The sequence below is a fragment of the Dipteris shenzhenensis genome, chromosome 30, assembly GCF_047967505.1.
Source record: "Dipteris shenzhenensis isolate YYH24624 ecotype China chromosome 30, Dip_SZ_1.0, whole genome shotgun sequence".
Classification (NCBI taxonomy): Eukaryota; Viridiplantae; Streptophyta; class Polypodiopsida; order Gleicheniales; family Dipteridaceae; genus Dipteris; species Dipteris shenzhenensis.
This window is the reverse complement of record NC_141625.1, coordinates 28,538,395-28,550,112: the sequence shown is the minus strand read 5'-3', so window position 1 is coordinate 28,550,112 and position 11,718 is coordinate 28,538,395. Positions and strand designations below refer to the sequence as shown.

The following is an 11,718-nucleotide window of genomic DNA, read 5'->3' as shown; positions in this document are numbered from 1 at the left end:
TTATCTTCCCTTGGCAATGTGATTTTCCTAAGGTTGTATTACCAGTCAACAGTTAGGTTGAGTCTATTTTTACAACCCCTTTTTTGGTGTTGGTGGGCTACTTACAATGGGGGCTATTTAGTGCCTTGAGTTTTTGGTTGATCTTTCTCAATGTTCCTTAATGGCTCCTTTGGAAATATTTCACTTCTTCTTAATCTCGAGAATCCCTTACACATTCTCGAAGGATTCCGTCTTTGTTGTCCTTACATCTTTTGTCCCCATGTGCCCCAATTCTAATATCCGTCCTACAATGTATCCTTGTATCTCCTTTGCATGTGATCTCTCAATCCATAAGCTTCCCTCTATCAAAATCCCATTTGCATGCAATGTAGGCGCAGAAGGCGCCACGTGTGCACCGGGTACGGGGGGGCCCAAGCCCCGCCCCCTAGCCATGCAAAGGGCCTCTCTCTCCTCCCAAAAAATCCCGTGAGGGGTGAGAGAGAGAAAGAGAGAGAGAGACTTTTTATATCCAAGGCCTCCCAATCCATACATATGCTTATGGGAATACTCCCATTAAATCCACGTGTCTCAACCACGGGCTCCCTTGCAAATACACCATGTTCCAAGCAACCATGCTCAATTGAGGGGTGAAGGCCACCACCTCCAACACCCCCCTGTGGACAAACCCCGAGCTAAACTGACCCCCAACCAAACCAAGGAGGGGCCAACCAAACAAGACACGTGAGACAAACCAAAGTCCACGTTACCAAACTGCCACAGGTAGCTAGCCGCCAAAGCCCACGGGAGGAACAAACGAGCACGCGTCAAGGAGTTATGAGAGCTGCCACTGCTGTCATCATAATGTCGCACTTTGAGCTGCCGCACGGATCGCGACAATCCGCCGCCACACAATATAGAGAGGTGCAGAGCCACCACGCCTCAATAGCCCGTGCGCGCACAGGTCCATAGACTTGCTCTGATACCATGTAGGCGCAAAAGGTGCCACGTGTGCACCGGGTACGGGGGTCCCAAGCCCCGCCCCCTAGCCATGCAAAGGGGGCCTCTCTCCTCCCAAAAAATCCCGGGAGGGATGAGAGAGAGAGGGCTATGAGGCCTTTTTATATCCAAGGCCTCCCAATCCATACATATGCTTATGAGATTACTCCCATTAAATCCATGTGTCACAACCGCAGGCTCCCTTGCAAATACACCATGTTCCAAGCAACCATGCTCAATTGAGGGGTGAAGGCCACCACCTCCAACAAGAAACTCCCTGCATTGTCCCATTGCGGAGGTTTCCTGAATTACCGGAGTGTTCCTATGCACCTATTTTTGCATGAAAGTTCGCTCTTCAGGTAACCCATAGTCTGTATGTCTCCTAGCATTGTCTCTTTGCAAAGGCTGTCATATGCCAAATATACTTGCCTCGGTGTGTCTTCCCTGGTCACAGGCAGGGTATACAAGATGAAATGGTAGTTCGACTATGAACACATAAGGCATGCCTGCTAGTGGAGAGCCCAAAGAAAATTCCAGTCAACATAATACCTTATCAAGAAGTGTGTCTGACAATAGTATCACCACATGAACACACTCCATTCTCAATCTGATGGGAAACATTAGCCTCCCTCGCAGTTATTTTCTTTAAGCCACTCAACAGGTAAATATGATGGCAAATGACAATCAGAGCACACCAAAGGTTCTTGGTGATAGGAACAAGTGTTCCTTAAGGGTCAAAATGGACTCAAAAGCAATGGCTAGCTTCTCGCTGTGGTAGCAAATCTCCTCGTAATCTTCCTCCCTTACATCAAGATGAACTCCCTGCATGCCAGGATCCTCAGCATGCATATCCCCTTGAGAAGGACATGATGTATCCGAGACTAAAAGTTGTGCACCACATCCGGAACTTTCTTCACCCCGTTATCAATCATTGCCTTTCTTACCTTCGCAGCATCATCTGACCTACCAGCCGTGGCATGGATGTTTGCAAGCAATGCATACGGTGAGGTATTTCTTGGATCTAATGCAAAAACAAAACTTGATGCCCGTGTAGCCCGCTCCAGGTCACTGTGAGTTCTGCATGAGGAAAGCAAGATCTGCCATGCTGAACTGATGTCTTCATATGGCATGGTAATGATCAAGCGCTCTGCCTCTTCCAATAGGCCTCGTCGCCCAAGGAGATCAACCATGCACACATAATGCTCCACGGAGGGGGTAATGCCATGGTCTCCACTCATGGAGGCAAAGTATCGCCTCCCATCAGCAAGCATACCTGTATGACTACATGCAGTGAGGACACCGATGAAGGTGACCTTGTCTGGCTTCATGCCTTCAGCCTGCATTTGTAGAAATAGTTGTAGGGCTTCCTTGCCATGCCCATTTTGGGCACATGCTGCGATCATGGCATTCCAGGAGACCACACCCCGCAGTGGCATTTCTGCAAACACAGCACTAGAATCATCCAAGCTTCCACACTTGCCATACATATCGACAAGGGCATTCCTGACAAAAGTGTCAGACTCCCATCCATGGCCCACAGCAGCAGCATGGACATCTCGACCTTCTTCAAGGGCTGCCGCACTGGCACATGCATCCAAAACAGAGCTGAGGGTAATTTTATTTGGTTTGATGCCTTCTGCCTGCATGCGACAAAACAGTTGTAGGGCCTTCTTGCCATGCCCACTTTGGGACAACACTGTTATCATGGCACTCCATGAGACCACATTCCACAATGGCAAATGTGTAAACACGGCCCTTGAATCATCTAAGTTCCCACACTTTCCATACATATTGATGAGGGCTGTTCCAACAACAACATTCGATTCCCATCCACTGCCAACAATAGCAGAATGGATGTCTAGACCCTCTTCTAGGCTTGCCATGCTGGCACATGCATCCAAAACACATACAAAAGAGATCTTGTCTGGCTTGATTCTTTCAGCCTGCATTTGACCAAACAGTTGTATGGCCTCCTCCTGCGAGTTCTGGGCACATACGGCAATCATGGCATTCCATGAGACCACATTCCGCACAGGCATCACTGCAAACACAACCCTTGAATCGTCCAAGTTCCCGCACTTGCCATATATATTGACAAGGGCTGTCCCCACAACAATATCAGAGTCCCATCCATTGTGAACAATAGTGGCATGAATATGCCTACCCTCTTCTACCGCTGCCACACTGGCACACGCATTCAAAATGCCAATGAAGGTGATCTTGTTTGGCTCAATGCCTTCTTCCTGCATTTGATCCAACAGTTGTAGGGCCTCTTTGCCGTGCCCATTCTGTGCACATGCTGAGATCATGGCAGTCGATGAGACCACATCCCGCAGTGGCATCTCTGCAAAGACAGCTGCTGAATCATTCAGGCTCAAGCACTTGCCATACATATTAATGAGGGCATTCCCCAGAACAATGTCTGACTCCCATCCGCTGCCAACAATAGTAGCATGAATCTCTCGACCCTCTTCTGTAGCTGCCACACTGGCACATGCATCCAAAATGCAGATGAAGGTGACCTTGTCTGGCTCAAAGCCTTTGGCCTTCATTTCACTAAACAGTTGTAGAGCCTCCTTGCCATGCCCGTTCTGTGTACTTGCAGCAATAATAATGGTCCATGAATACAAATTTGGATGACCTATGGTGTCAAACACAGCATGTGCAGACTCCAGGCTCCCACACTTGCTGTACATTTGAACAAGAATGTTACTCAGAAATCTGTTGCCAGTGTATCCATGTGTGGTCATGTGTTCATGCACAATCTCGCCCTCAGGCAGGGCCTTGACACTGCTACAGCGCTTCAAAAGTGAGGCATAGACAGCAACATCAGTTTCTTGACCCAGCTGACCGAGGATCTCCTCATTCAAGCTTTCAGGACAACAGTCGTCATTCCTCTTAAGGCCACTCTGATGGTGCCCATTTAATATCTGCGTATGGCAGGCCCTGCTAGTTTCTAGCTCGCTTAGCACCTCGTCTGCAAGTTTGGCCCACTTGAACCTGCACCTACCGTGTGGATCGGTAGCCATCCACCTCAAATAAGGCACAGGCAACGATCTAAACCCCTTTCCCTTGTGCTTAAGAGAGTCTACTATCCTATCACTTGCCCGAGTGATTTGTTCTATCAAACTTTCAGGACAAGAGTCTTCATTCATCACCAGACCACTCGTATGGTGTCCCCTAGCCGGGGGGGCAAGCCTTGTTGGGGTGCAAAATACTGCAATCTGTGTTTGCCTTCTCCCAAAGGGTAGGGGCACAAAGGTAAGACGACAGGCCGCGGAAGGAGAAAAACAACAGACAGATAGCGCCATGGATGAAATGGGCAACTTGGCAAGACATCCCTCAAAGACTGTAGTAGACAACTTCCTGTCTAAGTTACACAAGTGAGTGAATTACCTCAGTATTGTCCCTTTCCCAAGTGTCTTGCTCGTCTCCATCACTTGCCTTTTCTGATTATCAAATCCTTTCCCTTGGGTGTGGTCTTAGTAATGAAATCATAGCCTGCACTCTCTGTAGGTCTAAGTTAAGCTTGGCTTCTCTCAGATGCTTAAAATTTCAGAATTTTGGTTTTGTGAAACTCTTGAATTTTATGATTGGTCCAACTCCCCCCTTGCCATTTCTTTCTTCCACCTTTTTGGCCTCCCCTTAGGTAGCCTCAGTGAAGGTTCAACTATGAGATGCCAAAAATAAATTCTCGCATTCTAGATGTGTTTTTTTTCGCAAATTCAGTGATTGGTTGGTGTGTAGACTTTAGAGCATCTCTTTCAAATCTCGGAGTGCTTTTTTGGAGGTGCATTCATTGCCTCTCTCTCCTCTTCCATTTCTCTCTCTCTCTCTCTCTCACTTTGAGAAGACCCATTGAATACTATTCACCATTTTCTCCCCCTTTCTCTCTCTCTCTCTTCTCCTTCTTCTCTCTCTCTCTTCTTCTTCTTCTCTCTCTCTTGGCAAGCAGGAATGAAATTCATCTTGTTTTCTACTCTCTCTCTCTCTCTCTCTCTCTCTCTCTCTCTCTCTCTCTTCCATCTCCACTGTATTCTCTTTCGATTTTTTTATCTTGGATAGGCCTCATGAATGATTAAATATTATTCACCTTGTTTGAAATTCTTTTGGTTGTAATTTTTGCCCCATGAGTATTGGTCCACTTTGCACTTTCCTCTCTCTCTCTCTCTCTCTCTCTCTCTCTCTCTCTCTCTCGCTTCCCCCTACTCTTCACCTCCAACACCCGCATTACCTCCCGTGATACATCCAAGAAGCTGCGCCCTTCTTCTCCATCGTCTCCAACTCGTTTGCTGCTGCTTCTACCTCGGGTTCTTGGAAATTCCTCCACCAACCTTTTGGGCAGGCCTTATGAATGACAAAAGTCATTCAACTTTTTTTATTAAACATGTTTCACTTGTTGGCCTATGTGCATTCTAAATTATTATACATGTTTCACTTGTTGGCTTGCCATAGGTGCAGGTTTTAGTGGAGATTTTATGAGACAAAAACAAAAAATAATTTTTTTGGGGAACGCATAATTCTTTAGCCAGTGGCTTCATGCCACAAATGAAAATTGAAGTTTATCAAGTTTTTTCCCAACTTGCAAAACTCTTTGTCAAGTAGGTTCACGCCACGTGCGGCGTTTTGGATGCCTCGTCAACCTTCGCATCATGCGTAGACCCGAGCACTGCCACATGGCATCCAAAGACAAGCTCCCTTGATGGTTGCGTGTGCATGTCGCAGTTTGCTACGGCTTTGCCTTGCATGTTTTTGCATGGAGGCTAGCACCTTCACCCATAAGACGTCCTCTCAGGCCTCGACTATGCCTAAGGACGTGGTGCATGGAAAAGGTCCTCTAAAGCATATGCTACATCTAACGAGGTTGGTATGGGCGTGATAGGCTGCATCTTCTATTCTTAGAATGGCTTCATGTCACGCAACATCCTAACTTTTTCTGGTAGTATAAGGCCTCGTAGGACACGTAGATTGGAGCATTGTGTTTGCATGCTTGTAGCAGATTTTGAGCGCTTGCCGAGATGATTTCACTGCATAATCGTTGGAGCGCCTCCTCTCACACACATGGCTAGCTTGGATAACATGCAGTAGGCCTCAGGAGAGTCGATGGATACTAGCAACGGCCAATTTGAGAAGGGTATGTACACATTCGTGATTCCGGTTTTCATATTCGTTATTCACATATACATATTCCAATTTCTTCATTTCTGGATCCTTCTTACAAGCATGATGAGCATGACAGCTGTGCTGAGGAAGTGACGTCTCATCTCCGGGGTATTCCTCTATTTGCTTTCGCTCATACGTGCTTGTGAAGTAGCAATCTATTTTCTTGTATACGTGACCCATGACTGCACAGACCTTATAGAGGAATCGAGCACTAAGAGAGCAAGCATTGCCGATGGCAAAAAAAAGGTTATTGACGGTGGGGATGGAGGAAACAAAAAAGGTTATTGACGGTGGGGATGGATGAAACAAAAAAACCAACAAAGGTGCTCCCACGTACGTTTGAGAATGCAACACTTAGTTCTTGCATCAATGCTCATCTTTCTTAATGTTCGACGTTACGTTGTGCACTGATTATGTCATGGAGGGCATATGTGCTCTTGTAGAGAAAGGTTTTGTTTCCATTTCTAGGGCTTGTTTGTTGAAAACTTCGATGCTTGGTCCAGTATCGACAATAGATTTACCCCTCGTGATGACCTTAACAAAGTAGCCAGCAAAGATGGAGGGCTTCTCAAAACTCTGCCATCAAGAAGACCACGAAGAAGACTTTGAAAACGGCTTTCCACATGCAGCAACAACTAAACAAGCCTATGCTGAAGGTAAACGCGCATTTGTTCAATTGGTTTTGTGTTGATCCATTGCTGTTACGTCAATTGAGCATGTACACTTTATGCTGCCCAATTTGGAAATAGATACGCAAGAGAGGTTGTCTTGTGAAGATGCGATGCGAGATAGAGATGAATATTCGACTGTCGATTGTTGAAGCAGACAATGAATCCGAGATTACCAACTAATGCGTTGCAATTTGGAGAGGATGGAGGATAATGTTTTCTTGCGGGTCATATCGAATAGTAGTTCTTAGGTTGCAATTTAGTGTTTTAACATAGAACGTACGTAGTAGACTTTTGGGCTCTTACACCAGCAGACACTTGCTATCTTTGCAACTTCTTTTTTTGGTTTTGCATGTCAGAGAATGTTTTAATCACAAATACCTTTTATACAAAGGCGATGAGCAATATGGTTTTAAACGTCATGTGAGAAAAAGAGAGGATTTTGTTGTTGTATGGCATATGTAGAAAGAATGATTGCTTGCCAAACAAAAAAATTCAGTTTAGTATGTTGTGTCGCCTTAAAGAAGAGTCAACTTTAAATTTTACCTTGTAGAGCAACGTAACATGTAAAAGAACAAGTGAGAAACTTTTTTTTTTTCCTTATCATGAGGTATTTGAGTTTAGTGCTCACCATGGCAAGTGGGTTAGGAGAAAATAAAAGCATACCATAATTAAGTGAAGTAGGGTTCAATTATGACGTCGTTAATATGATATTTCATCAAGCCCAAGCTCACCACGTAGGGTTGAGAGAAGCAAGGGAACCACACAATTTGATGCAACAAATGATGCAATTGATGAAGCACAGGATGTACAAGCAATGGTCCTAGCAGAGTCAAGTTTAGTACAACAAATAATCTTTTAATTTTATCCATAGGTGCACTATTAGAATATGTGCCATATCGGTTTGCTTTTAAAGGGAAAGTTTTGGCAAAATATGGCACCTTCAAAGCGAGAGATATTTCTTACCCCATTTTCACGCGAGTTGATTTAACTGATGCACAATGCTGTGAAATAATCACTCTCCATGTCTTGCATACATATGTTTTACAGTTGAAAGACATCTTGCAAGTTGATGACCTCTTTAGGATAGAAGGTCCAACCATTCCAAAAAGAGCTGTAGGAGAGCGCGGCACTTCTTTTGTGTCATTACGAGTTGATGCAACAACAACAATCATAAAGGGTGAACCATTTGATGGCCTCATTTCTTTCGTCCCTGACAAACCAATACGAGTGTATGCACCATGGGCGGCAAATCAAATGGACACAATGGCAGCTTCATTTTTACCATTGATGGATACCATAGCCTTTGTTGTTGTCAAAGTAGACCTCGACGACCCACCATTTGATCAGATAATTATTGCATGCAGGTCAAACCTTAAAGACCGTGCCACAATAAGAGCGTTAAAAACTAGAGAATAGGTTCATGCTTGATCCCCTTTGCTGAGTACACACCATTTTGGATCAGTTAACATATGTGGCGGAGAGGAGACACACACTCGCCCGACTAGTGCAAGAGTTTGTAGATGAAGGCATTGCCATGTACGTTGCTAGGAACGTATCTTTTATGCGTGCTCGACATGCACTGGGAGTTTTTGATTTTACCATTCTAGCAGCAGTCCTAGAGGGCAATCTTTGTACAACACTACATGTGAGTTTCATGAGCCAAGTGTCTCAACTAGGCTACAAAAAGAAGGTATAATAGCATAGTAAAAGTAATTTCACATTAGGAGGGAGCTGTATTGAGAACATATTTTACTATTCACAATAGGTCGTTGGAGTCCTACACTTCATCAATCTAAATAGTCCACTCGTTGAGTTCCAGTGTAGTGGTTGTGGAGGACCCTAAGTTAGCAGAGACCCAAGCCGTTCATTTTGTTACAACTGTAACAATGCACAAACCATCTTGCACATGCCATATTTAAGAGGCATTGTTGTTAACCGTGATGGATTTGCAAGTAGCTATATACAAATTGTGGTAACCATGTAGATGATGTGCTTAATCTCCATTGTCCTTTCATAGATAGTAGTAGTAGTGTCATTGCCACCACTAGGAACATGTTGTTTGAAAAAAGGCCATCAAGAGAGTTCATACAAATAGTGTTGGCTTTGTGACTATATTTGCAGCAAGTGTTTGACACTTGGCTACACCTACTTTCATTGTACATAGACCTTTCTTTGTTTCTTTTGATTGTACATAGTTTTGGCTTTGTAACCGCTTTTGTAAGAGTTGTTTAACGTTCCCAAGTACACACTTTCACTATAAAATAAAACCAACAAGTTGTTGGACTTTCTAAATTCATGTGAACGACCAAACACGTTTAGAAATGTTGCTCTAGTTGTTGCTCATTGTCATTTAGCAAGCTAAATACATTGTTGGAGTTTTTGCAATTTTGGTGGCAATGTAATGGTTGAAATTATAGACATTGTGTTGATTATGTGCCATCGTGCACAAATAATGTCTAGTATTGGTAAGCCTTCATGTGCGCCCTGCTTTAACGTGTAAGTACTATCAATCGCAACCCAAGCATTGCATGAACCTTGCTTTGCTTATGACAAGCCCAACCAGTACATAGTAAAAGAACTTCAAATTAAGACAAAGTGATAAGGGAAAACAACCAAAAAAAAAACATGGAGCTAATGCCTAACCTTAGCCCATATAATATGGACCTAAACATTGACTTCATTAAGCAATGTCCTTGCAACACTGATGTCCTTACATGCTAACTCACATTTTATCCAACATATGACTACGAGGCCCTGCTAGACATGCTATAAGACCACACTTTCAACAACGTCTTGGTAGCACCATCAAAAAGAAGAACAATTTCACAAAACATAAGGAGGCCATCGCCAAGCTCTTGCTAAATTTTTCTCGTTCACATCCTATGATACTTGACTATTTAAAAACCCTCCACAATAGTTTTGGTGACTGTTTCAGTTTGCTTGTATTTACTTGTGATTGAGTCATCCATGATATGAAAATCGGACCCCAAAAAGGAGGCAACACACACTCACTATTCTTAAATGAATCAACCTTACCAATGAAAATCACCCAATTAGTTCCAAATGGAAAGAAACGTGCTTACAACATGTGGACATCGAAAGACGAGCAGGCCCTACTAGAGATGATTAAAGCATACCCCAATGAGCCTGTAAAGGCAATTGCCATCACTTTCAAAGAACAACATTGCCTTGGAAAATACAACACGTAAAACATTTGCAGCAAAATATATAGACTCTAGGCAAGCAATTTTCACTCTGACTATTTGCAAATACAGAAACCAACAATGCTACCAACAAGCAGAGCGTGGAACACGGTGTCCCAAAAAAGGTAGTAACAAAAGACCGTAGGCAAATACAAAGACAAGTATCAACAAAGCAAAAGTATTGTACTCTGCTAAAATTAAGGATACACCAAGTTTTGCATGCTCGTGTTGTGGCTGCCTGATGTTCAGATCAAAGTTGAAACTTGCAAAGCTTGAGCATGAGACATTTATGAAAACAAAACCTATGGGAGCAATGTACAACACTGGAAGGACAGTACTTATGTTTTCTATGTCATAATCAAATTGAAAAGGGAACAATACTGATTTTTAAATCTCAAAACATGGACCTTCCTAAAAAATCAAGGCACACGTCAGCTTTGAACAAATAGAGGAAGGGCTGGTCTCCATAAGAATATCGTTTGCACAAATTAGAGAACTGACATACGAAGGTCAACTTGGACTCCATGGAAGTGTTGTGAACGTGTTTGCAGACGTCGGCATGGCACAGAAGGTCTTGCCATGCTTCATTTTTTATAGTGCAATAGTGATGGTTGTGATAAAGCGATGCTTATAGTACAACCACAACTGCGCCCTTGGGTTAGTACGACCAATTGTTATGATGCACGCACTGCATGAGATATTGGGTAGCCCTCTCTACCAAGAAAACAGTGTCCAGATCAACGCAATGTGGATGCATCATATTAAAACCCTTCAGAACTCTGACGAGAGTCAACAAGACACATCAACTAAAATGGACATTAGCAACGCAAAGATGGAAACACATTAGTGCATGGAATATATACAGTCCAACAAGTGGTAGATTTTGATGAAAATCTAATAGTGGTTGCTCCATCCGAAGGGTTTGCACCTCTTAGTCTTTTTTATGACAAGCACTGTGAAGAATTAGGGATTTTGAACCTATTTTATGGACAAAGAAGATCATACAACACATCTAAACAAAGTTACGAAGACATTGCCAAGTGGAAACTAAGACATAAAGACTGAAGGTTTACATTCTATATTGAGGATTTGTTCTTCAAAACCATGAAAGTCTTGGTTCAATTGGTCTTGTCAAATGCGCAAAGGACAATTACAAGGGATGACTTTGCAGGCAAGAACAACTTTGGTAGATACAAACATTGAGCAACTACTGCAATCCAAAATAGGATACAGAGACTTCACATGCCTGTGCACATCCGCTGATTACAAACAAAAGCTTAAGCAAAATGTCTTTACGATGGTAAGATAGTTGGGCCCTCCTCCCACTTTCTTTGTAACCTTTTCAGCTGTTGAGAAATGATGGAAGCCACTATTATCATGCCCACAAACACTTCGAAAAGATGCAAAAAACATTAACAACAATGGTCCCATTAATGTTTAGGGAATTATCAGGTCAGACCCTGTTACAACGGCTCAATACTATGCCCACAATTTCCAGGCATTGAAGACATTACTACGACAAGACAACACTATCTTGGGGCCAACAAAAGATTTCTTCTTCATCATAGAATTCCAAAATAGAGGTAGCCAGCATGATCATGGCTTGTTGTGGGTTGACAATGCACCAATCTATAGACAATGTGACACTAACGAGCTCGAGGCTTACGTGGACAAGCACACTACAACAGAAAGTTTGAAATTGCGAC

At 43.4% G+C, this 11,718-nt stretch overlaps 1 protein-coding gene across 1 annotated transcript; it reads right to left on the bottom strand.

Moving 5' to 3' along the window:
* Positions 1-243: 243 nt before the first annotated feature.
* Positions 244-4,572, bottom strand: LOC147881929 (pentatricopeptide repeat-containing protein At1g03540-like). The gene has a single exon (XM_087401183.1). It carries the CDS (start codon positions 4,284-4,286, stop codon positions 1,857-1,859), a length of 2,430 nt encoding a protein of 809 aa, XP_087257309.1. The 5' UTR covers positions 4,287-4,572; the 3' UTR covers positions 244-1,856.
* Between the last annotated feature and the right edge of the window lie 7,146 nt (positions 4,573-11,718).

Bases quoted from the DNA above. Each gene is read 5' to 3' on its own strand.
- LOC147881929 (XM_087401183.1), bottom strand. From the start codon at position 4,286: ATGGCGCTATCTGTCTGTTGTTTTTCTCCTTCCGCGGCCTGTCGTCTT.